The 24,146-nt window shown below is 41.2% G+C and overlaps 1 protein-coding gene across 1 annotated transcript in view; it reads left to right on the top strand.

Moving 5' to 3' along the window:
* LOC115142844 (cadherin-22-like) overlaps positions 1-24,146 on the top strand; it is a 221,542-nt gene that overhangs the window by 176,160 nt on the left and 21,236 nt on the right. Inside the window, exon 9 of the mRNA XM_065001659.1 lies at positions 6,990-7,111. Coding sequence (XP_064857731.1) covers positions 6,990-7,111 — 122 coding nt within the window. The remainder of the gene's footprint in view (positions 1-6,989; positions 7,112-24,146) is intronic.

The following is a 24,146-nucleotide window of genomic DNA, read 5'->3' as shown; positions in this document are numbered from 1 at the left end:
TAGGCCGTCGTTGAAAATAAGAGTTTGTTCTTAACTGACTTGCCTGGTTAAATAAAAAAAATACCAGAGTAAATTATCTATTGATTCTGTCTCTTTGCAGCAAAATCTACAGAGCTGAGACTGAAATTATGCATTCTGTTGGTGGCAGTGATTTTATATAATACTTTAAATTTAAAATCTTAATTGAATCAAGTGTAGTTTTTTGTACCATGTGCCATGGAATCGAAAATCCTTCCCATTTATTTTGCAACCTGTATGGCGCAGAGGTCAACATTTTTGTCCTCAAATGAAACTGGTATATTTTTCTATTCATGCCAGTTCCTTTCAGCCAATTTGTATCTTTAATATATGGCAGGCAAACAAATTCCCAACCTTCTCTCTTTTCCACTTGACTCCTCCATTTTTGTGGTAGTACTGAAATCAGTTGGTTGTTAGTTTAGATTGAGCAGATATTCACATATGTTTTTGATAGCTGCATATGTAACAACTCCTCTGTTTCTATTCCTAATATCATTAAAACCTCTTAGAGCTACTAGTTCCCCTTTGGGAACTCACCCCACCCCCCCTGAGCTGTAATGTGGCGCAGGGAACGCAAGAAATAATCCTAAAAATATTTAACCTCCACAGAATCGCTTGAAAAATGGCTCAAATGAAAGATAAAGAAGTTATTTGTCTATCCAGCAAGTCAGATTTCTAAAATGTTTTACGGCGAAAACATAGCACATATTTATGTCCAACCACCACTGCATACATACCTCATTAGCTTAGCCAAGTAGGAAAAAATATGCAATCAACAAACGCAGGATTAAAAGAAAAATCATTTCACTAACCTTTTGAAATCTTCATCAGATGACAGTAATATAACATGTTACACAGTACATTCATTTTTTTTCAATAATATGCAATATATATCCATAAATCTCTGTTTACAATTATGCATCGTTCAAAAAATGCTACTGCAATGTCAGGAGAAATAAATAGCTCCGGCAGATAACGTCAGCTAACAAGGAATACACATCATAAACTTTGACTAAATATGCATGTTTTACATATGTATGGCAAGATAAACTTCTTCTAAATGCAATTGCTATGTTACAATTATTTTTAACGTTACATTTGGCGTTTACTAGGCTATAATAGAGAGTCGGCGCTCTCATTTAGCATGCTGACTCCTCTATCATGGAGTCGGCAGAAACCCAAAATGAAGACGTAAATATTCCCTTACCATGGCTGTTCTTGCTTCAGAAGACGTGGAAGGGTTAATACTCACCAAGTTAGCGTTCAGTTTGCAACTCTGTGTCTTTCCGTTCTCAAACTAGACACTTTTCGGTCGAAATGTATGCAAATTTCAAGTGGCTGCGCACCAAAACGTCGAAAGTATACATTATATTTCGAGTAAACTTGTCAAACTATGTTTATAATTAAGCCTTAGCATGTTATAAAGGTCTACAGCAATCGTGAGGGCGAACAGATTAGCACACGTTGTTCAGTCTGTCCTGGGAGAAAGAGAGAGAAATCTCCAATCTCCCATTGGTGAAACTTTTTTTGTGCGTCACCGGGACGTTTGGTCACGCTGAACGTCTCGTGAGCACGTGATTCTCACAGTTACAGGCCTCATCGAAAGCAGGCTTCACGCTGAAGACATAGAACGTGTTTCCATGGTTATAGCTCTTTGGGAAGTGTGTATACAGTGACGTCAAAGTGATGGCAACTTTTCCCATTACAAGAGAGACTTTGGGAGAATGCATGCCCTGAGACTTCTGCTTTAGCTAGAGACAAAATTTAAACGGTTTTATAAGCTTTAGAGTGTTTCCTATTCGATAACAATTTTTAATTGCATATATTAGCAACTTTTGACAAAAATTTATCATGGTTTATATGGGTGCCGAATTCCTCCAGAAGGGGCAGTATTCTGAGGTAGCCTTAATTAATAAATATAATAGCATTTAAAAAAACGATAGACAGCTGCCTCTGATTGAGAACCACACCCGGCCAAACAACAAAGAAATACAAAACATAGAATGCCCACCCTAGTCACACCCTGGCCTAACCAAAATAGAGAATAAAAGCCTCTCTATGGCCAGGGCGTGACAGTAACCCCCCCCCCCCCAAAGGTGCGCAAAACCTTACTCTAAAGGGGAGGGTCCGGGTGGGCCTTCTTTACGGCGGCGGCTCTGGTGCGGGATTGGCCCACTTAGGTGGCGCCTCTGGTGCGGAGTGGGGACCCTCGCCGCCGACCCCGGACAGGCGGGAGACTCTGGCAGCGCCGGACAGGCGGGAGACTCTGGCAGCGCCGGACGGGCGGCGAATACACTGTGCCGTGGTGGCGCACTTGCAGTCTCGAGCGCAGAACTGGCCCCACCCGTTCGGTCTGGATGCCAGCTTCCATCCGGCAAATGCGGGACGCTGGCACCGAGCACACCGGCCTATGACTGCTCGGCCGAGACACAGTGCGCATCACCCCATAGCATGGGGCCTGACCAATCCCATGCGTGCCACGGTAAGCACGGGGAGTGGGCTCAGGTCTCCAACCTGACTCCGCCACACTCCCCAGGTGCCCCCCGCAAAAACATTTTTGGGGGCTGCCTTTCGGGCTTCCTTGCCAACCGTGTTCCCTCATACCGCTGGTTCCCTTCTCCTGATGCCTTTTCTCTCCTGGCTCTCCACCTGTTCCCATGGGAGGTGATCCCTTCCAGCCAGGATCTCCTCCCATGTGTAGGATCCCTTTCCGTCCAGAATGTCTTCCCATGTCCAGTCCTCTTTTCCATGCTGCTTGGTCCTTTGGTGGTTGGTAGTTCTGTAACGGCTGTTGGTGGAAGAAGGTGAGGTCCAAGGTGCAGCGTGGTACATGTTCATGCTTTATTAGTTGAACTGAACACTGAATAGCAAAACAACAAAGAGAACAACCCAAACAGTTCTGTCTGGTGCAGACACAAAAACAGAAAGCAACTACCCACAAAAACCCAGTGGGAAAAAGCTACCTAAGTATGGTTCTCAATCAGAGGCAACGGTTATACATCTGCCTCTGATTGAGAACCACACCGGCCAAACAACAAAGAAATACAAAACATAGAAAATTAACATAGAATGCCCACCCTAGTCACACCCTAGCCTAACCAAAATAGAGAATAAAAGCCTCTCTATGGTCAGGGCGTGACAGAACATATGAAAGCTGGTGGTTCCTTTTAACATGAGTCTTCAATATTCCCAGGTAAGAAGATTTAGGTTGTAGTTATTATAGGAATTATAGGACTATTTCTCTCTATACCATTTGTATTTCATTAACCTTTGACTATTGGATGTTCTTATAGGCACTTTAGTATTGCCAGTGTAACAGTATAGCTTCCGTCCCTCTCCTCACTCCTCCCTGGGCTCGAACCAGGAACACAACGACAACAGCCACCCTCGAAGCAGCGTTACCCATGCAGAGCAAGGGAAACAACCACGAAACAACCACTCCAAGGCACAGAGCGAGTGACGTTTGAAACGCTATTAGCGGAAGTTGATAGGCTTGAAGTCATAAACAGCGCAATGCCTGAAGCACAGAGAAGAGCTGCTGGCAAAACGCATGAAAGTGCTGTTTGAATGAATGCTTACGAGCCTGCTGGTGCCTACCATCACTCAGTCAGACTGCTCTATCAAATCAGACTTAATTATAACATAGTAACACACAGAAATATGAGCCTTAGGTCATTAATATGGTCGAATCCGGAAACTATAATCTCAAACAAAACGTTTATTCTTTCAGTGAAATACGGAACCGTTCCGTATTTTATCTAATGGGTGGCATCCCTAAGTCTAAATATTCCTGTTACATTGCACAACCTTCAATGTTATGTCATAATTACGTAGAATTCTGGCAAATGAGTTCGCAACGAGCCAGGCGGCCCAAACTGTTGCATATACCCTGACTCTGCGTGCAATGAACGCAAGAGAAGTGACACAATTTCACCTGGTGAATATTGCCTGCTAACCTGGATTTATTTTAGCTAAATATGCAGGTTTAAAAATATATACTTCTGTGTATTTATTTTAAGAAAGGCATTGATATTTATGGTTAGGTACACGTTGGAACAACGACACACCTTTTTCGCGAATGCGCACCGCATCGATTATATGCAATGCAGGACACGCTAGATAAACTAGTAATATCATCAACCATGTGTAGTTAACTAGTGATTATGATTGGTTGATTGATTGTTTTTTATAAGATTAGTTTAATGCTAGCTAGCAGCTTACCTTGGCTTCTTACTGCATTTGCGTAACAGGCAGGCTCCTCGTGAGGCAGGTGGTTAGAGCGTTGGACTAGTTAACTGTAAGGTTGCAAGATTGAATCTCTGAGCTGACAAGGTAAAAATCTGTCGTTCTGCCCCTGAACAAGGCAGTTAACCCACTGTACCTAGGCCATCATTGAAAATAAGAATGTGTTCTTAACTGACTTGCGTGTAAAAAAAAGAAAGGCCAAATCAGCATCCAAAAATACCGATTTCCGATTGTTATGAAAACTTGAAATCAACCCTAATAAATTAGCCATTCCGATGAATCGGTCGACCTCTACTCACAACCCTCCAAAACCTTCTCACTGCACTAGATCACCTGATTTGTGTTGATTGACAATTGCTGGCCCAATCAGAGGGCTGAGTGTGTTTCACTAGCTGCATGGAGAGTAGCCTAACCTGAGACTCTGTGCCACAAAATGAGTGACAAAATGTTACAAAACCTGGCCAGATAATTTCAAGTCATCAGTCTCAAGTCAATGTCGAGTCTCAACTAAATGTACAGAATAAGACCAAATATTGTTTACCCAGATTTTAGCAGAGATGCAGAGAAGCATATTTAGGGGGTGGGGGGAATGATTTGGGGATGACATTTAAACCAAAGTGTGTATTCCAGTCACTTATTGTCATTCAAGGTATGAAAACAAATATCTAAATATGTCTTGTTTTGGTCAGCTGTACAGTACAACGTCACAATTTGATTGTTGATATACAGTACTGTATGACCCCATTCTCTGCTTCACTGATCTTTCGCCTCAGAAGGGAGATGAAACAAAGACCAAATAACTCAATCCATTCATATCCCCATTTCCCTATTGACCGAATTGACATTTAGAACAAACTGCTTCCTGTAGCAACCAAGCTGAACTATTAGGTGTGAACTACACAATCCCTTTATGTCTAGAGCCTGGTTCTGTGGTATAGTAGTAGTTTTTTTATGTAATTTCCACTGATGCCATTCTCCTATCTGCTCTGTAGGACCCCTGTGAGTACTGTGACTGCACATCCATTTATATTCTTGCTGCTCAGGCAAATAGCAGTCAATTAAAATATAGCATCGATGTAAGGATTATGCTGTTAGTGGAGTGAGTATTCTCATTAGCAACACTACCACCACTGTGAAATGAAGAGTGAGTGATTGGTGGCACTTTCAATTTAAATGTTGTGTTGTTATGGACTTTGAAACTGTGAATGGATGACAATTATAATAACATCACAACATTTGTTGACTGTACACAGTTACATATGGAGATATGTTTGAATGTAATTACAATACATGCACATCCATTAGATAGGGTCATCACACATGAGATTGCAATGAGGACTCACTCTCAATTGATAAGGAGATACATTCGTAAAATGGTAACTCATAACTTCCAACGTGGAAACTCGTCAAACTTAATCAAATAATTAGGAATCCGAATGAAAATGCACGGAGATGTCGACGCGCAGAACCCACTGAGTTTTGTAATTAGGGGTAGTGAGTCTAATTTAAAGCGGATTTTGATTGTGCTAATTATGTAATCGTCTTCCCTTCCACGTTTCGATGTGGCCTTTTAAGAAGTTCACTGAGAGAATAGGGGTGTGAACATTGCTTTGTTATCTTTTAACAGGGGCATGATCAAAATAATTGACATTATTATAACACATTATTAACGGTGTTAATCCATATTTCAATGTTTAAGTCAGGCCCCTGGTGTACTCTAATCATTAAAGTTGTATTTTTTTATATTCATTATTTCATAGTTGGAGCTCTGATATGAAAATCAGTGGCCCTGCGGCCTTGTGAATGTTGACCTGTTAAAAGGTCTTACTCACATCGGCTGCGGAGAGCATGATCACACAGTCGTCCGGGACAGCTGATGCTCTTGTGTCACTGGGCAGCTCTCGGCTGTGCTTCCCTTTGTAGTTTGTAATCGCTTGCAAGCCCTGCCACATCCGACAATTGTCAGAGCCGGTGTAGTACAATTCGATCTTAGTCCATTATTGACGCTTTGCCTGTTTGATGGTTCGTCGGAGGGCATTTCTTATAAGCTTCCTCGTTAGAGTCCCGCTCCTTGAAAGCGGCAGCTCTACCCTTTAGCTCAATGCGAATATTGCCTGTAATCCATGTGTTCTGGTTGAGGTATGTACGTACAGTCACTGTGGGGACGACAACCTCAATGCACTTATTGATGTGACTGATGTGTTGTACTCCTCAATACCGTCGGAAGAATCACAGTATATATTCCAGTCTGTGCTAGAAAAACAGTTCTGTAGTTTAGCATCTGCTTCTTCTGACCACTTTTTTATAGACCAAGTCACTGGTGCTTCCTGCTTTAATTTTTGCTTGTAAGCAGGAATCAGGAGGATATAATTATGGTCAGATTTGCCAAATGGAGGGAGATTGGAGAGCTTTGTACGCGTCTCTGTGTGTGGAGAAAAGGTGACATTAATATGCACTGCACGATATTATGACCTCCCTGTTTTCTCAGATTTCAATCAGCTTTGCACTGCATTTCACCTCTGAAAGTTATATATAGAATGATGTACAGTTTTGGTTTTATTTGGTTATTTCTTTCAGTCTTTCAATATTATACATTGAAAGAGTGGATGTCCAGTTCAACACGTTACTTCAGTCACTACAATATTACTGTTATAGTATACAGGTCATCACCATTTTGTAAAATATTCAATACAAACACTGCAAATTAATCTCTGTTCTCTTTGTAGATAATGTATCCCAGATATCCCATTCGTCAGTGAGCATTCGTATCCTGGATGTGAATGATAACCCTCCTGAACTGGCCACGCCCTATGAGGCATCCATCTGTGAGGATGCCAAGCCGGGTCAGGTAAGGGCAAACTTTAAAGTATTGCATTAATACCATGTATTTAATGTGCTGGTTGTGTGAATGGTGTGTGTGAATGAAGTTGCTGGTATTTCATAAATTCATCATCATAATTATTTCCAGTATATTAGCAAAAATATTACCATGACTCAACCAAAACTGAGTTCAACAGCAATAAGGGGCTAAGAAAACAAATCCCATTGGAAACCTGACTTAATTGGCAATATTTTTGAATACATTTTGAATTTCTAAGGTGTACATACAGAAATGTAATGTAATGCGATGATTTACCAACGCACCCTAGGGTTTTCAATATCACAGTTGTGGAACAGCCCATGGTTGCATTGTACTCTATCCAGTTTAATTTTAAGAACTATCCAGCACCAGCAATCCAACTCCTCTACTTCATTTAAACTATCTCTGACGCATCAAATCGAAGATGTTGTTTCCAAAGCTGTGTTTAAAACATAAGTTGTTTGCCATATACTAGTAGACCTTTGTATGCTTGCTGGTCGGATGCAATGTTGGGAAATCAGTTTGTGTTGGTTGTAGAGCACAGCCAAGACATTCTTCCTCTTTGTCAGAATTGTTTCATTATCACCTAGATTCTCTTTTGGACCTTTCTCAATTGGACAGCATGATCTATTTGACACTTCCAAAGGCAATTTATAAACTCTGTTTTTGGCACACAAGCAGCTTACCAAACGAGGCTTACGCCAATACTTGGGTTATTGGTTATAAAAGGAAAATGTATGTCTGTGCTCTTTGCATTTGTACTTTCTTGTCTGAAGATGTAAAGCTGGGATTGAATCAGTATATAATAAGCCATTTAGCAGACACTTTTATCCAAAGTGACTTACAGTGAGTGTGTACATTTTACTTTTGGTGGCCCCAGCATCAATATACAAGTATCAGTCTTCAATATAGTGTCAAAAAATACAAATTGAGTTCGCTCCTTTGGAGGAGTATGCTAATTTTAATTTGTTGACATCATGCATTTGCATGCGATTTTATACCCTTTCATCTGTTGTATTTATTAAACAAACAAAAAATGCCAGCTGTTTTGATATTTACTACATAATATTCAACAGCCGATTTCGTGGAGAGATTACACAATATCATTGAAGTTGGACAGAAATGAATGCATAATCCAAAGGTCATGAACTGGGAACAGTTGGTGGCGTAAGAATAAAACATGTGTGGCTGTATGCATAGTGCAGAAGAAGGAGAATAGACAGAATAACCCTGATTCTCAACTCCCATTAAAAATGGACGGGGTCATTAAGGTATTTTATTTCCATTCATGGTCAACAAGCCACGGGCTCAGTTGGAGCCAATTACACTGAGCGGAGCAAAGGAATAATTAAAAGACTGGGGATGCATCCCAAATGGCATTTTACTCCCTATATAGTATAGTGCACTACTTTTGATCAGGGCCCTATAGGCCCTACTCAAAGGTAGTGCACTATATAAGGAGTAGGGTGACATCTGGGATGCACAGAGATTTTAAGCGAGGCCTCCAAGCTGGAAGCCACATTTACATGTGTAATGAGGCTTAGGCCTCCCCTCTTCTTGCTCTGCAGACTCTTAACTGCTCATCGCCCTCTGTGTTCACCACCTCTCCCAATAACATTGTCTGGTCTGATCTCTCGCCACCTCGCTCCTTCCTCGCTCCCTCCTCCATCTGCAAGCCAACATTAACCTTCAACACATTATCATAGGGAGACCATTAGTCTTATTGTTGAGATTTTCCCCAACAGGATTCTTTCACAGGTCCATTTAGATTTCAGACGTGCAGCTCAAAGATGTTCAGCTCACGGGCACATTGGCATTTGGAAATCTTTTTCAAATAACGTAGATAGGACCATATTTTCCCATTTTAATTTATCCACTGACGTCTATGCATTGTTGGGTCGTGAAAAATGGTCAGTTTGTTGACAGGTAAGCGTTAGAAATAAAATGGAATGGGCTTCTGTTTTTGTTGAAGGCACAAACAAATAAAATTGTATTGGTCACATGCACCGAATACAGGTGTAGACCATACAGTGAAATGCTTACTTACAAGCCCTTATCCAACAATACAGTTAAGAAAATAAATACATGTTAAATAAAATATCTAAAATAAAAGTAACAAATAATTAAAGAGCAGCAGAAAAATAACAATAGCAAGGTTATATACATGGGGTGCCGGTACAGAGTCAATGTGCGGGGGCACCGGTTAGGCGAGATAACTGAGGTAATATGTACATGTAGGTAGAGTTAAAGTGACTATGCATTGATAATAAACAGAGAGTAACAGCAATGTAAAAGAGGGGGGGGCAATGCAAATAGTCTGGGCAGCCATTCGATTAGCTGTTCAGGACTCTTATGGCTTGCGGATAGAGGCTGTTAATAAGTATTTTGGACCTAGACTTGGTGCTCCAGTACCACTTGCCGTGCGGTAGCAGAGAGAACAGTCTATGTCTAGGGTGGCTGGAGTCTTAAACAAGTTTTAGGGCCTTCTTCTGACACCACATGGTATAGAGGTCCTGGATGGCAGGAAGCTTGGCCCCAGTGATGTACTGGGGCGTACGCACTACCCTCTGTAGTGCCTTGATCGTTTGTTGTTGATGTGGACGGCAATGAACTTGAAAATCTCAATCTGCTCCACTACACTGCATACAGTACTGTAAACCAGGACACTCAAAACTGTGCTCTCTTGGTCTAGCTGTCTCGTAGCTGCTGGGACATTTCATTTATTTTCTTCCTGCTCTGTAATGTTCCAGAAGTTCTCTCGTCTTTGACCGCAAAAAAATTGAATGGAAATGTGTTGTCTTTGGGTCAGGGGTTTCTCGTGTTCATTCTCTACCTTGGCATAGCTACTTGGAGCATTCTGGGACAGATTTGCTGCTCTCTATGGGGCCAATTCCGACCCAAGTTATGTGTGCGGAAATGAAACTTAATTCCCTTTTTATGCACTTTTCTCTATGCGTATTCTGACCTTGAACTTAAGCATGAGAATAACATGCTATTCACCCGTAATTATTTTGGCGTGGAGATCAAAGAAATTAAGGTGTGGAGGTGGTGTGTCTACAGACACGCCATATTCTGACCTTGACTTACTTCCCTCATAATTCCACCAGCCTAGTGCTCGTGAAAAGTTGGAATAAGGAATGTGCCACTGTAGCAAACGTGTAACAACTGTTTGGGTTTGAAAACCGGTCAAGGTGTAGAGAAATACTAGATGAAAAATGAGGCGAACAACTTCTACATTTAAAGGTTTAATAGACATAAATACAGTGCCTTCAATAAGTATTCACACCCCTTGCCTTTTTCCACATTGTGTTGTTACATCCTGAATTAAGAATATATTATATTGAGATTTTGTGTCACTGGTCTACACACAATACCCCATTAATGGAATAATGTTTTTATACATTTAAAGGTATAATAGACATACATACAGTGCCTTCAATAAGTATTCACACCCCTTGTTTACAATAAGGCACTAAAGTAAAACTGCTGAACTCCTGAAAAAAGTGTTATGTTTGGGGCAAATTCAACGCAACACATCACTGGGTAGCACTTTTCATATTTTCAAGCATGGTTGTGGCTGCATCATGTTATGGGTACGCTTGCCATCGGCAAGGAAAATGTATGTTTTTTAGGATAAAAAGAAACAGAATAAAGCTAAGCACAGGCAAAATCCTAGAGGAAAACCTGGTTCAGTCTGCTTTCCAACAGGCACTGGGAGGGAAATTCACCTTTCAGCAGGACAATAACCTAAAACACATGGCCAAATATACACTGGAGTTGCTTACCAAGACGACATTGAATGTTCCTGAGTGGCTTAGTTACAGTCTTGACTTAAATCGACTTGAAAATCTATGGCAAGACTTGAAAATGAATGTCTATCAATTAAGAATTTTAAACAGAATAATGTGCAAATATTGTACAATCCAGGTGTGCAAACTTCTTAAAAACATACCCAGAAAGACACAGCTGTAATCGCTGCCAACGGGGATTCTAACATGTATTGCCTCAGATGTGTGAATATTTATGCAAATGAGATATTTCTGAATTTAATTTTCAATATATTAGCAAAAATCTCTAAAAACATGTTTTCACTGTCGTTATGGGGTATTGTGTGTAGATGAGATGAGAAAAACAATATATTTACCCCATTTTGAATTCAGGCTGTAACACAGCAAAATGTGGAAAAAGACTACTTTCTGAAGGCACTGTATGCATATGGAAAGACAGCCACGTTCCTCTAAAAGGTTCTCAGCAAATCTCTCCCCCTCCAGAGGGGAGGGCAGACCTAAATACTCTTGCCTTATCTGTTCGCTGTTTCACCCGTCCATGCCTGGTGCCAAAGCAATAAATCAAGACTGAGACCTTAGGGTTGAATAGACTATACATCTGAAACATCTTAATCGTTTAAGGACACCCATGGCCGATTTTATGGCTCAAGGGCCTAGATACCAGTTACTAAGACCTGTTTTGTGGTTACCTCTGGCGTTAGAGAAGGTACCTAAAGTTCAAAATCCATTAGGGAATAATCATCATAAAATAGTTTGCAGCAAAAGTCAAAGCACATGTGGACATATAAAATACATGTTTTACTATTATTCCACACTGGAGAAGGTGGTATGCACCAGAATGTCTGTGTTATCTAGTACCCTGTCTATTGCAAACTAATATTATTTTTATATATATTTGTTTTCAGCCACCCTTAATGTTGGATTGGATTTTGGTTTTACCACATGAAGACTATTACAGTTTTTTTTGCATGTGATTGTTTCTGCTTTCCTCACTTTATACTACCTTCAAATAATAGTACCTTTTTAATTATTGTACATGACCCATTTCATTTCCCCAACATTGAATGTGCCCATTTTGCACAGCCTAAAACTTTGATGCAGCGATACATTTGTATATATAGTGTATGTGAACACCCTTCAAATGAGTGGATTCGGCTATTTCAGCCACACTCATTGCCAAAAGATGTATAAAATCGAGCACACAGCCGCGCAATCTCCATAATGAACATTGGCAGTAAAATGGCCTTACTGAAGAGCTCAGTGACATTCAACGTGACACTGTCATAGGATGCCAGCTTTCCAATAAGTCAGTTCGTCAAATTTCTGTCCTGCTAGATCTGCCCCGGTCAATGCTGTAAATGCTGTTATTGTGAAGTGGAAATGTTTACGAGCAACAACAGCTCAGCTGAAAATTGGTGGGCCACACAAGCTCACGGAATGGGATCACTGAGTGCTGAAACGCGTAACACGTCAAAATCGTCTTTCCTCGGTTACAACACTCACCACAACACTCCACCACCCCAAACTGCATCTGGAAGCAACGTCAGCACAATAACTGTTTGTCGGGAACTTTATGAAATGGGTTTTCATGGCCGAGCAGCCGCACACAAGCCTAAAATCACCATGCGCAATTCCAATCCTGGGCTAGAGTGTTGTAAAGCTTACTGGCATTGGACTCTGGAGCAGTGGAAACGCGTTCTCTGGAGTGATGAATCACGCTTTACCATCTGGCAGTCCAATGGACAAATCTGAGTTTGGCAGATGTCAGGACCACACTACCTGCCCGAATGCATAATGCCAACTGACCTCAACCCCATTGAACACCTTTGGGATGAATTGGAATGGCGACTGCGAGCCAGGAATAATCTCCCAACATCAGTGCCCGACCTCACTAATGCTCTTGTGGCTGAATGGAAGCAAGTCCCCGCAGTAATGTTCCAACATGTAGTCGAAAGCCTTTCCAGAAGAGTGGAGGCTGTGACAGCAGCAAAGGGGAGACCAACTCCATATTAATGCCCATGATTTTGGAACACACTTTTGGTCATGTGGTGTACATTTGATAGATTAGCCTACATTCTATTAATACCTAACTTGTGGGGTTTGCAGATTAATATAATTTGGTCAAATATGTTGTTCAGTAGCCGATATAGGATAAGGTCGCCTGCAAACCAGACAAACTAATGTAAAAAAATGCAGCAACTCAATGGGAGCACAGCATTGCAGGAGCACATTACACATTACAACAGGCCCTTCCCAAGCACATGAAAATGATTGAGTTGCTGTGTTTTTATGCATCATTTGTTTGGCCTGAACACGCTCTAAACTCAAACCCACAGGTATATAAACCGTGATTGTTCCCTGGTGTTCCTGAGGGACAGACAACGGAGATGTCAGCCTGTGATCACGCCTTTGCACATTCCGAGGAGGTCTAAATGTAATGGGAATGACGGACACGGAGTGGGTCCAACACTTTTAGCTGGACAGAGCAGTGAGTATGGAGCTGTCATCTTATGTCAGATGATTTGGAGAGCAGGATCAACCAGCCAACATCACTCCCGGTTCTCCTCAGTCACCTGTGCCCACTCTGTATTTGCTACTGGGTCATTTCAGAGTGTCCGGAGATGTCGTTGGCATCTCCCAAATCTGTGTCCATGTGCCTGTCCCTCTTCCTTGCTGCGATGCTACGGTACACCAACCACTTCATTCATTTCCCCGACGCCCCTGCAGAACATTGGTGCATCAAGGAGAGGTTCCACGCCAAGGCCTCAATGTGCTCGGTGCCATCGGTGGCACCCATATACTGTAGCCACCAGGGCACCCTCTGTCGACGGGCATGTGTACAGAAATTGAATGAGGCAACAAGCTGTGAATGCTCAAGTGGTCTGTGATGCAGATCAGTTGATTTAGAGAGTTTGTTCCAAATTTCCAGGGTCAGCCCTTGACTCCTTCATTTTGTGGCACTCTGGGTTGGCGGAGAGAATGGCCACTCTGAATGGGGACTTGCTAGTCGGTGAGTAGCCTATATATAACCCATGTTTAAGGTGTAAGATGTATGTAATTGTGCTATTAGTTATATTAAAAGTTGTTTATCTCAACAGGCGACAAAGGCAATCCACTTCTGCCATGGCTCATGATGTCCTTCCACAACCCTTCAAGCCAGGAGGGGTATAATGTGTTACACTCTCACCAGGGGTATCGTGGAGAGTATCTTCAGAGTCCTAAAGAGCAGGTTCCTGCAACTTGACACTTCTGACTGTACCATGCTGCTAACACCTGTCAAGATGTGCCTGGTGTTCATGGCATGCGCCATGTTACACAACATGGCAGTGAGGTGAGACATCCAAGCACCCGGTCCTGGTCCACAACAGCTGCAGCAAGATGAAGAGGAAGGCCGTTACCTGCAGGTCACCAGGGAGATGGCAGTGCTAGGAGAGCACACCAACAACTGGCCGATGGCTATATTGCTTAGGTGCATCCCCTCAAACCAAACACTTTCCATATATGTGACCCGATTCAGGAAACTAGGCGTATGTCGCAAGTCACGACTTCACAGGAGAGCCGTTTGAACATAAAAAAAAATGTTTTTATCAAAATGCGATTTTTGGCAGAAATGCCTTCTCGAACATGTGAACTTTCATGTGCCCTAAAAACATGGGTAATGGTAAATTAATAAACTAGTAATATTAGACACTCAGAACAAACTATAAACTGAATTCAATCTTTATTATTAAAAGTTCCCCTGGTTATGGCCTTTTTAACTTGGGGCTATGGTCCTGGAGTTCCTCTATAATCTCCTCCAATCTGTGGTTAAGGGTAGCATTGAGCTCCTTCAGCACGTGGTAAATCAACACACAGCTTATTGTGAAATAGACACAACATCACTTATTCTTCATAACGCATTCGTGTACAAATTCCAATTTGTTGTGGCTAACATTAGCTAGGCTAGCTAGGTGGCTAACATTGGCTAGGCTAGCTAGGTGGCTTATGTTAGCTGGGTTAGCGGTTAAGGTTAGGTTTAGGGGTTAAGATTATGGTTTGGTAACATGCTAGCTAAGTAGTTAAAGGGTTAAGGTTAGGGTTAAGTTTAGGGTTAAGGTTGGGGTTAAGGTTAGGGTTAGGTTAAAGTGTTAAGTTTAGGGTAAGTGTTAGCCAACATGCTAAGTAGTTGCAAAGTAGCTCTAAAATAGCAAGTCGTTGCAAGGTAGCTAATTTGCAAAAATGCTAAAGATTTCCGTGATGAGATTTGAACACGCAACCTTTGTAACCTACTGTCTTAATCTCTGATTGAATACAAAATCACTGAATCAAAAATCTAAATCAATGCACTGAATACAAAATCGTGTACTGCACACAAAAACATGTATTTCCAATAAGCAATTAGTGTCTATTTTACATTAATCTGTGATAATGGGTTGGATCAATTCCTGTTAGGGGCGTGGTCAAACAGATGCGGAATGTCTCCTGGAGGGCCCTCTCCCCTCTGTATTGTCACCCCTATTTTCCATCTCTTTAACCAAAGCCTAAAGGAATGTGTGTCAACAGGCATGGAAGGAAGCTAAAGTAATTCCACTACCTAAAAATAGTAAAGCAACCTTTGCTGGCTCCAACAACCACCCAATCAGTTTGCTGCCTGTTCTTAGTAAACTGATATAGAGAATTGTGTTTGAACAAATACAATGCTCTTTTTTAAAGAACAAGTTTACTACTGACTTTCAGCATGCATATAGAGAAGGGCACTCAACTTGTACTGCAGTTACTCAGATGGCTGGCTAAAAAGAAATGGATAAGAAGATGATAGCTGGAGCTGTTTTAGATTATCAGTGCAGCCTTTCATGTTTTTGGTCATAATTTGTTATTGAAAATACTCACTTGTTATGGTTTTAAATCACCTGCCATCGCATGGTTGGAGAATTACTTATCCAATAGAACTCCGAGACTATTCTTCAATGAAAGCTTTTCTAAAGTCAGATATGTACAGTGCGGTATCCCTCAGGGCAGTTGCCTTGATATGCCACTTGTCTTACAAGAAGCCCAAACTACGATATATGCTGATGATTGCACACTCTACACAACAGCACCTACAGCCAGTGATATCACTGAGGCTCTTAGCAAGGAGTTACAGTCAGTGTCAGAATGGGTAATTAACAATATAATGATCTTAAATACATCTAAAAGCATTGTATTTGGTTCAAAACATTCTCTTGGACCAGAACGTCAACTGGAGTTGTGCATAAAGGGTGACCATTGAACAAATTGAAGAAGTTGAACTCCCAGGAGTAACATTCCTAAGTAGTTGCAAAGTATGTTAAGTAGTCACTAAGTCAGTTACCATGGTCAAGTCATTTAGACAAAGTTGTTGTGAAGATGGGAAGAGGTATGTCTGTTATAAAAAGCTGTTCTGGGTTTTTTCAGGCTCTGATCTTGTCCCATCTTGATTACTGTCCGGTAATATGGTCAGGTGCAGCAAAGAAATGCCTATCGAAGCTGCAGCTGGCTCAAAACAAAAGCACCATGCCTTGTCCTGAACTGTACACACTGAACTAACACCAACAACATGAATGATAGTCTTTCATAGTTAAGGAGAAATTGACGACTTCTCTTCTAGTCTTTAAAAAAACTTGTGTGTGTTGAAAATGCCTACTTGTATAATCTATTAGCGTACACTTCAAAGAGACGCACATACCCCCATCAGACACGTGTTTCTTCAGGTACCCAAACCAAACCCAGATATAATGTGTCGCTCAGTTATATTTATAGAGCCAGGTTAACAGGCAAAAAGCAAGTTTAGCTTTAAAAAAACAGCTAAAAAACATATTGTATCACAGCGCCTCTCCTCTTTCTAAAGATCTACTTTAACTGTAGGCTACTGTATATAACAATAAGAATATGGATATATGATTAGTGTGTAATTTGTGTTGTCTCTTGGTGTCTTTCCGATATATAACCCTTATTTAATTTAATTTAATGTAATATCTTATGTTGTTCTTGTCTATAACTGTTCTGTACTTTGTCATGCATTTGTATATGTTATGTGGACCCAAGGAATAGTAGCAGCTACATTTTGCAGTAGTAGCTAATGGGTATCCTCATGAACTAAACTAAACTCTTCCATCCGCTCCTCCTCCAACCGCAATTGAGGACGGTACACTGGTGCCAGTGCACACGGTGCACTGGCACATGTCTTTCTTCCTCCGTTCAACCCTCAACTGGAGGAAAGCAACAAAGTAGTCCTTACCTACCGCCCTCTCTCGAGGGAACAGCAGGTGTCTCCTCGTCTAAAGGAGATGAAAGTAGGAGGGAAAGTCTCAGTTTTACCTATACTGTAGGACGCCATCTGCAGTCTCTAATTATACATTTCTTAATTTCTTTCAACAGTGTCATGGAATTGCTGGCCTTACTGACTAGTGCTTCTGCAATCCCGGCTACAGCATCTGATAGGGGGTCACTGTCCGACATCCCTGCCTGCACTGTGGGATAAACAAACGGCTTTTATTTGAGACAGATGTCTCCCACTACATATCATATGTCTACAATTCATCTTTTGTCAATCCTTCTCATTGTGGGCTAATTTATATTGCATGTATTTACCTTGATCATTATCCACACCATCACCATATCCGTGGGTGTCGGTGGTGGAGAGGGTCGATCCAATCAGCTCCTCCCAAGGAGCGAGGTGGAGCTTCGTGCTTGGCCCTCCACTGGTCGCACTGAACAAGGTCCTATGGTTCGACAATCTGGACTTTACGGCAGTTTGGATGTCTCTTTTTGCAACTTGTCAGGGCGCTCATCCAGCCTAATACCGAATGCCAGATTTGTTGTTTTCTACGAGTCACTTTTAAGCGTATAGTAAATAAATAGAACGAGTCACATCAGTGGCCAGTATCTCCAGCTCCTCGCTGGAGAAATTGGTTTGTGTCTTTTTTCCATCTCTTCCATGGTGATTCTAGACTACTAGTCATACTGATAACCTTAAATAGCCCAGTATTCCATTACATCTAGTTGAAACAATTGTTTACAAGTCGGGTGATAGCCCTTCATTTACCATGATGATAACCCCACTGAAATGGGCAAGCTGCAGCTGTTAATTGAATTTGACTTGTGCAATGGAATCCCTGAAATTGAGTCAAGCTGCCCCCACCACCTGCACAAGTAATAAATTGGCTATATTAGGCTTTGTGCACTCATAGTTTCAAAAATGCAAAGTAAAATAGCTTACGGTCAAGCACTATCCAGGTTCTAAATGTCAACTTAAATTTAATTTGATTTGACAGCCAAAGAAAGATATTACAATTTTAATCTGGGGTAGCCTGCTTCATGTTTTAATAACAGATTTGTATTCTTATTTCATGGTGACAGTGTCCTGTATGTTAACTTTGACTTTCAAAATAAAAGTAGTGAGGTTCTTGAGCTGGTTTGTTTAATGAGGACATTTTTGTCTGTGTGGGATCTCCATGATAACATTGCAGCAGCCAAAAGAAGATCAACATGGGTTTTCTTGCCTAGAATATACATTTTCAGAGTGCGGAAGGAAGACACACCCAAACTAGCTTGTCACACACATGAATAACATAAGTCTGATAATAACAGAGCGCATAGAAAAGGACAGTGGCTTGTATTTCTTCATGGATATCAAGGTAAGCCAGGTTTTCTGAACTATTTTACCAATACATTTTTTTATGATAAAATCATTTATCTTTTGTCTCTCTGAGTTTTCATAATTTTACTTCAATTCGCAAGTGGCTGAATCTCACCGGGAAAAATCATCAGAGCAAGGGAAACAGCTTCCCTCTGTCTCAGTATGTGTAGCCCATGTATCTGATGACCAAAAGAGTATGACATGTGTCCACCGTAGCATTTGATTGATTGATGCCAGCAACCATTTGGCCACCCTTGATAAATAAAAATAAATAAAAATTTGCCAATCGGCATTGAACTGAGCTCAATTGTGGGTTGTCCTGGCGCAGCAAAACTCCCCCTGAGGTAGGCCAGTTTGGATTTGGCTTCACACAAATCAAATCACATCCAAAGCAAAACGTTATTGTCAGAAAAACATGTCTGTTTCTGGTCTGCTTGTGTTGTCCTGCAGTAGCTAGCTTGCTAAATCAACCCTTTTCTAAGCCATGGATGGAAATGGGTATTTGGACTTAATTCTCTGTACATGAAAAGGATTATGATCTAACCAAAAAATGCATATATTGTGCCACTAGCCTGAGATGATTGAAGTTCAATATGAAGCCAAGCTGTAGCCTAGTAGGCTCATGTTAACTAGCTAGCTAACTTTTCTGGTTCATTGTTGCCTATGTAAAGTAGTTAGGCTAGCAAACATTTTAGCTATGACAACAAAAAGCATACTGTATGACAGAGCCATAGACTGTTTTGTCTACATGAAAGAGAGGAGGCTGGCATTGACTTTCAACTAATAATTACTTGCACGGATGCACGCACACACAGAGAGAAATCAGTACCCTGGATAGCCACATGATATTTAGGAACATTGATTGGACTACATTGTTTTTGGTATCTTTAAGTTTGTATTCACTGTATTAAACTAAGCATCCATAGCCTGGTTGATTTTATAATGTTTAAATGTTTATGTTGAGATGTTGCTGGAATAGCGGAGGCAGTGCTCCTGTTGTCTTTGTGCTGACTTGCGGTAACTCTGTGGTTCTAAATCGGTAGTTGTTTAGTAAACTTGCTTGACATTGCTGTAGGTCATGTAACTGTTTGTTACAATCAATATTTGCTTTGTGGACTTCACGAGACAGAGGTTGCTCTCCAGTTTTGTGATGAAACAAACGTAATGTGAAGTTGAATTTATTTTGATTAATATAATAATAAATGTATTTATTAAATTAATAAATAATAATATTATTATTTACATTTACATTTAAGTAATTTAGCAGACGCTCTTATCCAGAGCGACTTACAAATTGGATTATTATTTCTTAATTTATTCCGCCACTGTGTGACTGTCTTTTTGTTCTCTCGGCCTTATTGTATATCACGGTGGCGTATGAACGAATGGGTTATATCAGAACATAGGGTGTAATATGGCTTTTTTACTTACTTCCCCAGTGATTTAACCCACGCACCGCTACTGAAAAAGGAATAGATTTCCTAAGTCTGAATCGGGTTCTATGTTGTTTTTTTGCCCCATTTTGTTTCACTCTACTTCTGAACCTTTTTACAATATGTGCAAATGTCTCTTAGATGCCATGTTCCTTTCACTCTTAGTCCTGCTGGGGAGCATGAATCAATACATCAACCCATTCATGAATTACCAGAATGACATACTGTACATTTACAGTATATTGCTGTGAATAAATAGCTTATTCTAAGAGGATTTGTTGAGTAAGGAAATAAACGTTGAATACTTTCATGTTTTGGCTAAAATCAGCTGTACACCAAATGCTAAAAGGTAGTTCTGCCAAAAAACACATGTTTTTTTAAAGGGCAATGTATGACCCACTCATAGTTTCCTGATAAAAAATATACACAATTATAACAAGGCCTTACAGTATCTTAATCCTCCTTAATGAACCCTCTCTGCACTGGGTATTACAGTATTACCATTGGGTCATGATATTTACTTGCATATAAAGCTCATGCCTAGTGTCAGTGATGCACAGCCAGAAACCTGTTATTTATTCAACAAATTAGACAGCCAAAGGCAGAGCCTGGAGGTGCGGAAAGGCAGTGGTTGTTTGCGTGTTAAATTAGCTTGAATTTTGTTACCGTTCCCGAGAACACTATTTATCAGCTGGCTAAGTTGGATAGAGCACAGCCTCTCAGAAGTGAGCATAATTGCCTAAATGTTTCTTACACCTGGAGTACTAGCTAAACATTTGATATCTGCACTTTGGCCATGATTCTGTCTGCTCTGCCTTCAGTACATGCAATTACTTTATGGCCTCTAAGAAATGTGTAAGGCCAATGACTGTATTTATTTTCCCTCAATAGTTTCTGGAATAGCTGGTTGCAATGTTTCCACTTGTGCTAACTTTGTAGGGTATTCTAGATAGTAATTTTCTAGATAGTCATCATTCGACTTTATTTTCCTCTCTGTACTAGTCATGCAGGTTTACCATGGCATAACAAAACATGCACTGCCATCCTATATGGTTTCTACACAGTCCTACACAGTGGACACTTCATTTGCTCGAAATATCCCCTTTAAGCCTATCAACACACACACCACCATATTTCCACTTTCAGCCCAGGAACTCTGTCATCCCAGCATCTGTCAGCTCAGTATGGCTCAGTATGGCCCACGCAACCTCATTAGGGGCTTTTCATTAAGTGTGTTTATGGCATGCCTATCACCCATGCCTTGTCAGCGTGTGAGTTTTGTGACTCAAGTTTGGTGGCACCGCAGTGAAAATTTGAGGAGCTGGCAACATGGCATATTTGTTTGTGTTTAAAGGCAAGATAAATCAGGCGAAGAAAATGGCCGAGATGTAAAAAAAGGACTTATGGTTCTGTCCCAAATGGTACCCCCTGTAATTGCACTACATTTGACCAGCCCCCATGGACAAAAGTAGTTCATGTAGAGCAGGGGTGTCAAAGTCAAATGGACGGAGGGCCAAATAAAAAAATCAGCTACAAGACGAGGGCCGGACTGTTCGAATGTTCATTGAAAAATTTTTAAATGACGCATATAGTCTAGTGAACCTAATTGAACCTACTGAAAACCTAACAAATATATTACAATATGATCAGATAAATAAAGCAATATTTTCTTATGGCTCTGTCAGTAATCTTTAATTTTCAACAGACACAAAAGACAAATTTCCTTTATATAAATATCCCCATAACATGAACATTAAATGAAAGAAACCGGTATTCAAGGCACCATCAGTAGACTATATTTTCTATTTTAGCAAAAGTGGGCTAAATTTACTTCAAAGAAAAAACAATAATAGCAATTTTCTATCATCCACTCAACTGAAATATTTTTAAAATATAATTGGATTGAAATACAAAAAATAAAGTGCAAAAATCTATTAATCAAAAACAACACTTTGTTTAAGGAGAAGTAACATGCAGTGAAAACAAATATTAAATTTTAACTTTTAAACTTGAACTGAGTAAAAACTCTAAATATGTGATTGCACAGTAATGTTCACTTGTTTGAGGTTGAGGGTGATACTTGGTGGTGTCCCATCTTTTCCACAAGTTCATCAATGTTCGGGGTAAGGCTCTGAGCTGAAGAAATCCTCAGAATTGAGTGGAGGTGTTCAGCAGTAAGTCGACTTCTGTGTGATGTTTTGTTCAGGTTCATCAAAGAAAACAGTTGTTCACACAGGTATGTGCTGCCAAACATAGACAACGTTTGAGCAGCCTGGATGCGCAGCTGGGGCATTGTGCCGGGGAGGAAACGGGCGAACTCCGCAGCACCCACTGCCGCATATTTTGCCCTCAGTGCATCATTGCATTGGAGGTCAATCAACTCCATTTGGAGGTTTGGTGGTGAGCTTTCCACGTCAACAGCAAATGGGTTACCGAGCAGTTCCAACCTGCTTTTTGTGCTTCAAAGTCAGCAAATCGGCGTCGAAAGTCAGCGGCAAGCATACCTATTTTATCAGCCAACTGTGTGCTCGGGAACGCACTGGTAGAGAGCTTCTCTTTCATGGTCTGGCAGCTGGGAAAGTGGCTCAAATTTTCTTTCCGCATCTGCGTCTCCCACAGAGTCAGTTTGGTTTTAAATGCCTTCACTGTACTGTACATATCAGAGATGACACGATCCCGACCCTGCAGCTGCAAGTTTATTGCATTCAGATGACTCGTAATGTCACACAGAAAAGCCATTTCACACAGAAACATTTCGTCTCGGAGTTGTGTTGTGTCTTTCCCTTTGCTGTCCAAGAACAGACAAATCTCCTCACGAAGCTCGAAACATCTTTGAAGCACCTTTCCCTGGCTTAGCCATCGCACCTCTGTGTGATAAGGCAAATCACCATGCTCCGTTTCTAACTCCGTCAGAAATGCCTTGAACTGGCGGTGATTCAAACCTTTGGCTCTGATAAAGTTAACTGTGCGCGTGATGATGCTCATTACATGCTCCATTTTCAAGGCTTTACCGCACAACGCTTCCTGGTGTATGATACAATGATAAGCTGTCAGCTCACCTGTCGCGTTTTCCTCTTGCATCTTTTCCCGTATCTTCGCCACCAGTCCGCTCCTGTGTCCACACATCGCAGGTGCTCCGTCGGTTGTCAAACCCACGAGTTTTCCCAAGGCAGCTCCATCTCATTTACACATCTTGACACCTCTTCATACAAATCATGCCCCGTAGTTGTGCCATGCATAGGACGTAAAGCCAAAAACTCCTCTGTCACGCTTAGGTTGGAGTCCACTCCGCGGATGAAAATTGACAACTGGGCAATGTCAGAAATGTCGGTGCTCTCATCCACAGCCAAGGAATATGCAATAAAATCTTTTCCCTTTTTCACAAGCTGCTCTTTTAGATTGATGGACAACTGGTCTACTCTCTCGGCAATGGTGTTTCTGCTCAGACTCACATTTAAAAAGAGTTGCCTTTTTTCTGGGCAAACTTCGTCACAAACTTTAATCATGCAGTTTTTGATGAAATCCCCCTCCGTAAATGGCCGGGCTGATTTAGCGATCTCTTCTGCCAAAATAAAACTGGCCTTGACAGCAGCCTGGCCTTGTGATTTGGCTTTTTTGAACAGAGCCTGTCGAGATTTGAGGCCTCGTTTTAATTCCTCTGCCTTTTGTAGCCTTTGTTCCATGTCCATATTCTTGTTTTTGTCCGCGTGTTTCGTTTCATAATGTCGTCTCAGATTATACTCTTTCAGTACCGCCACACTTTCTCCACACAGAAGACACACAGGTTTTCCAGCTACCTTCGTGAACATATACTCCGACTCCCACCTTGTTTGAAACCCCCGGTTCTCAGTATCCACCTTCCGTTTTGCCATTTTTGATGGGTATCTGAAAGTTAATTTTACTGTGATGCTGACGACTGCTGTGCCAATAAATATTGAAATGAAGCAGCCTACTGCTCGGTGCGTCACCTTTGCATTGTGGGAAATGTAGTATTGGTGCGTGTAAAAGATCTGCGGGCTGCCGGCTTGCTGCGGGCCGGTTCTAATAATAAATCAAGATCATCCCAGGGGCCGTAAAAAACCTTCTTGCGGGCCGGATGTGGCCCGCGGGCCTTGACTCTGACATATGTGATGTAGAGTGTCCAGAATAGAGTGTCATTTGAGATG

The sequence above is a fragment of the Oncorhynchus nerka genome, linkage group LG15 (genome assembly GCF_034236695.1).
Source record: "Oncorhynchus nerka isolate Pitt River linkage group LG15, Oner_Uvic_2.0, whole genome shotgun sequence".
Classification (NCBI taxonomy): domain Eukaryota; kingdom Metazoa; phylum Chordata; class Actinopteri; order Salmoniformes; family Salmonidae; genus Oncorhynchus; species Oncorhynchus nerka.
This window is presented reverse-complemented; position numbering and strand designations above follow the sequence as displayed.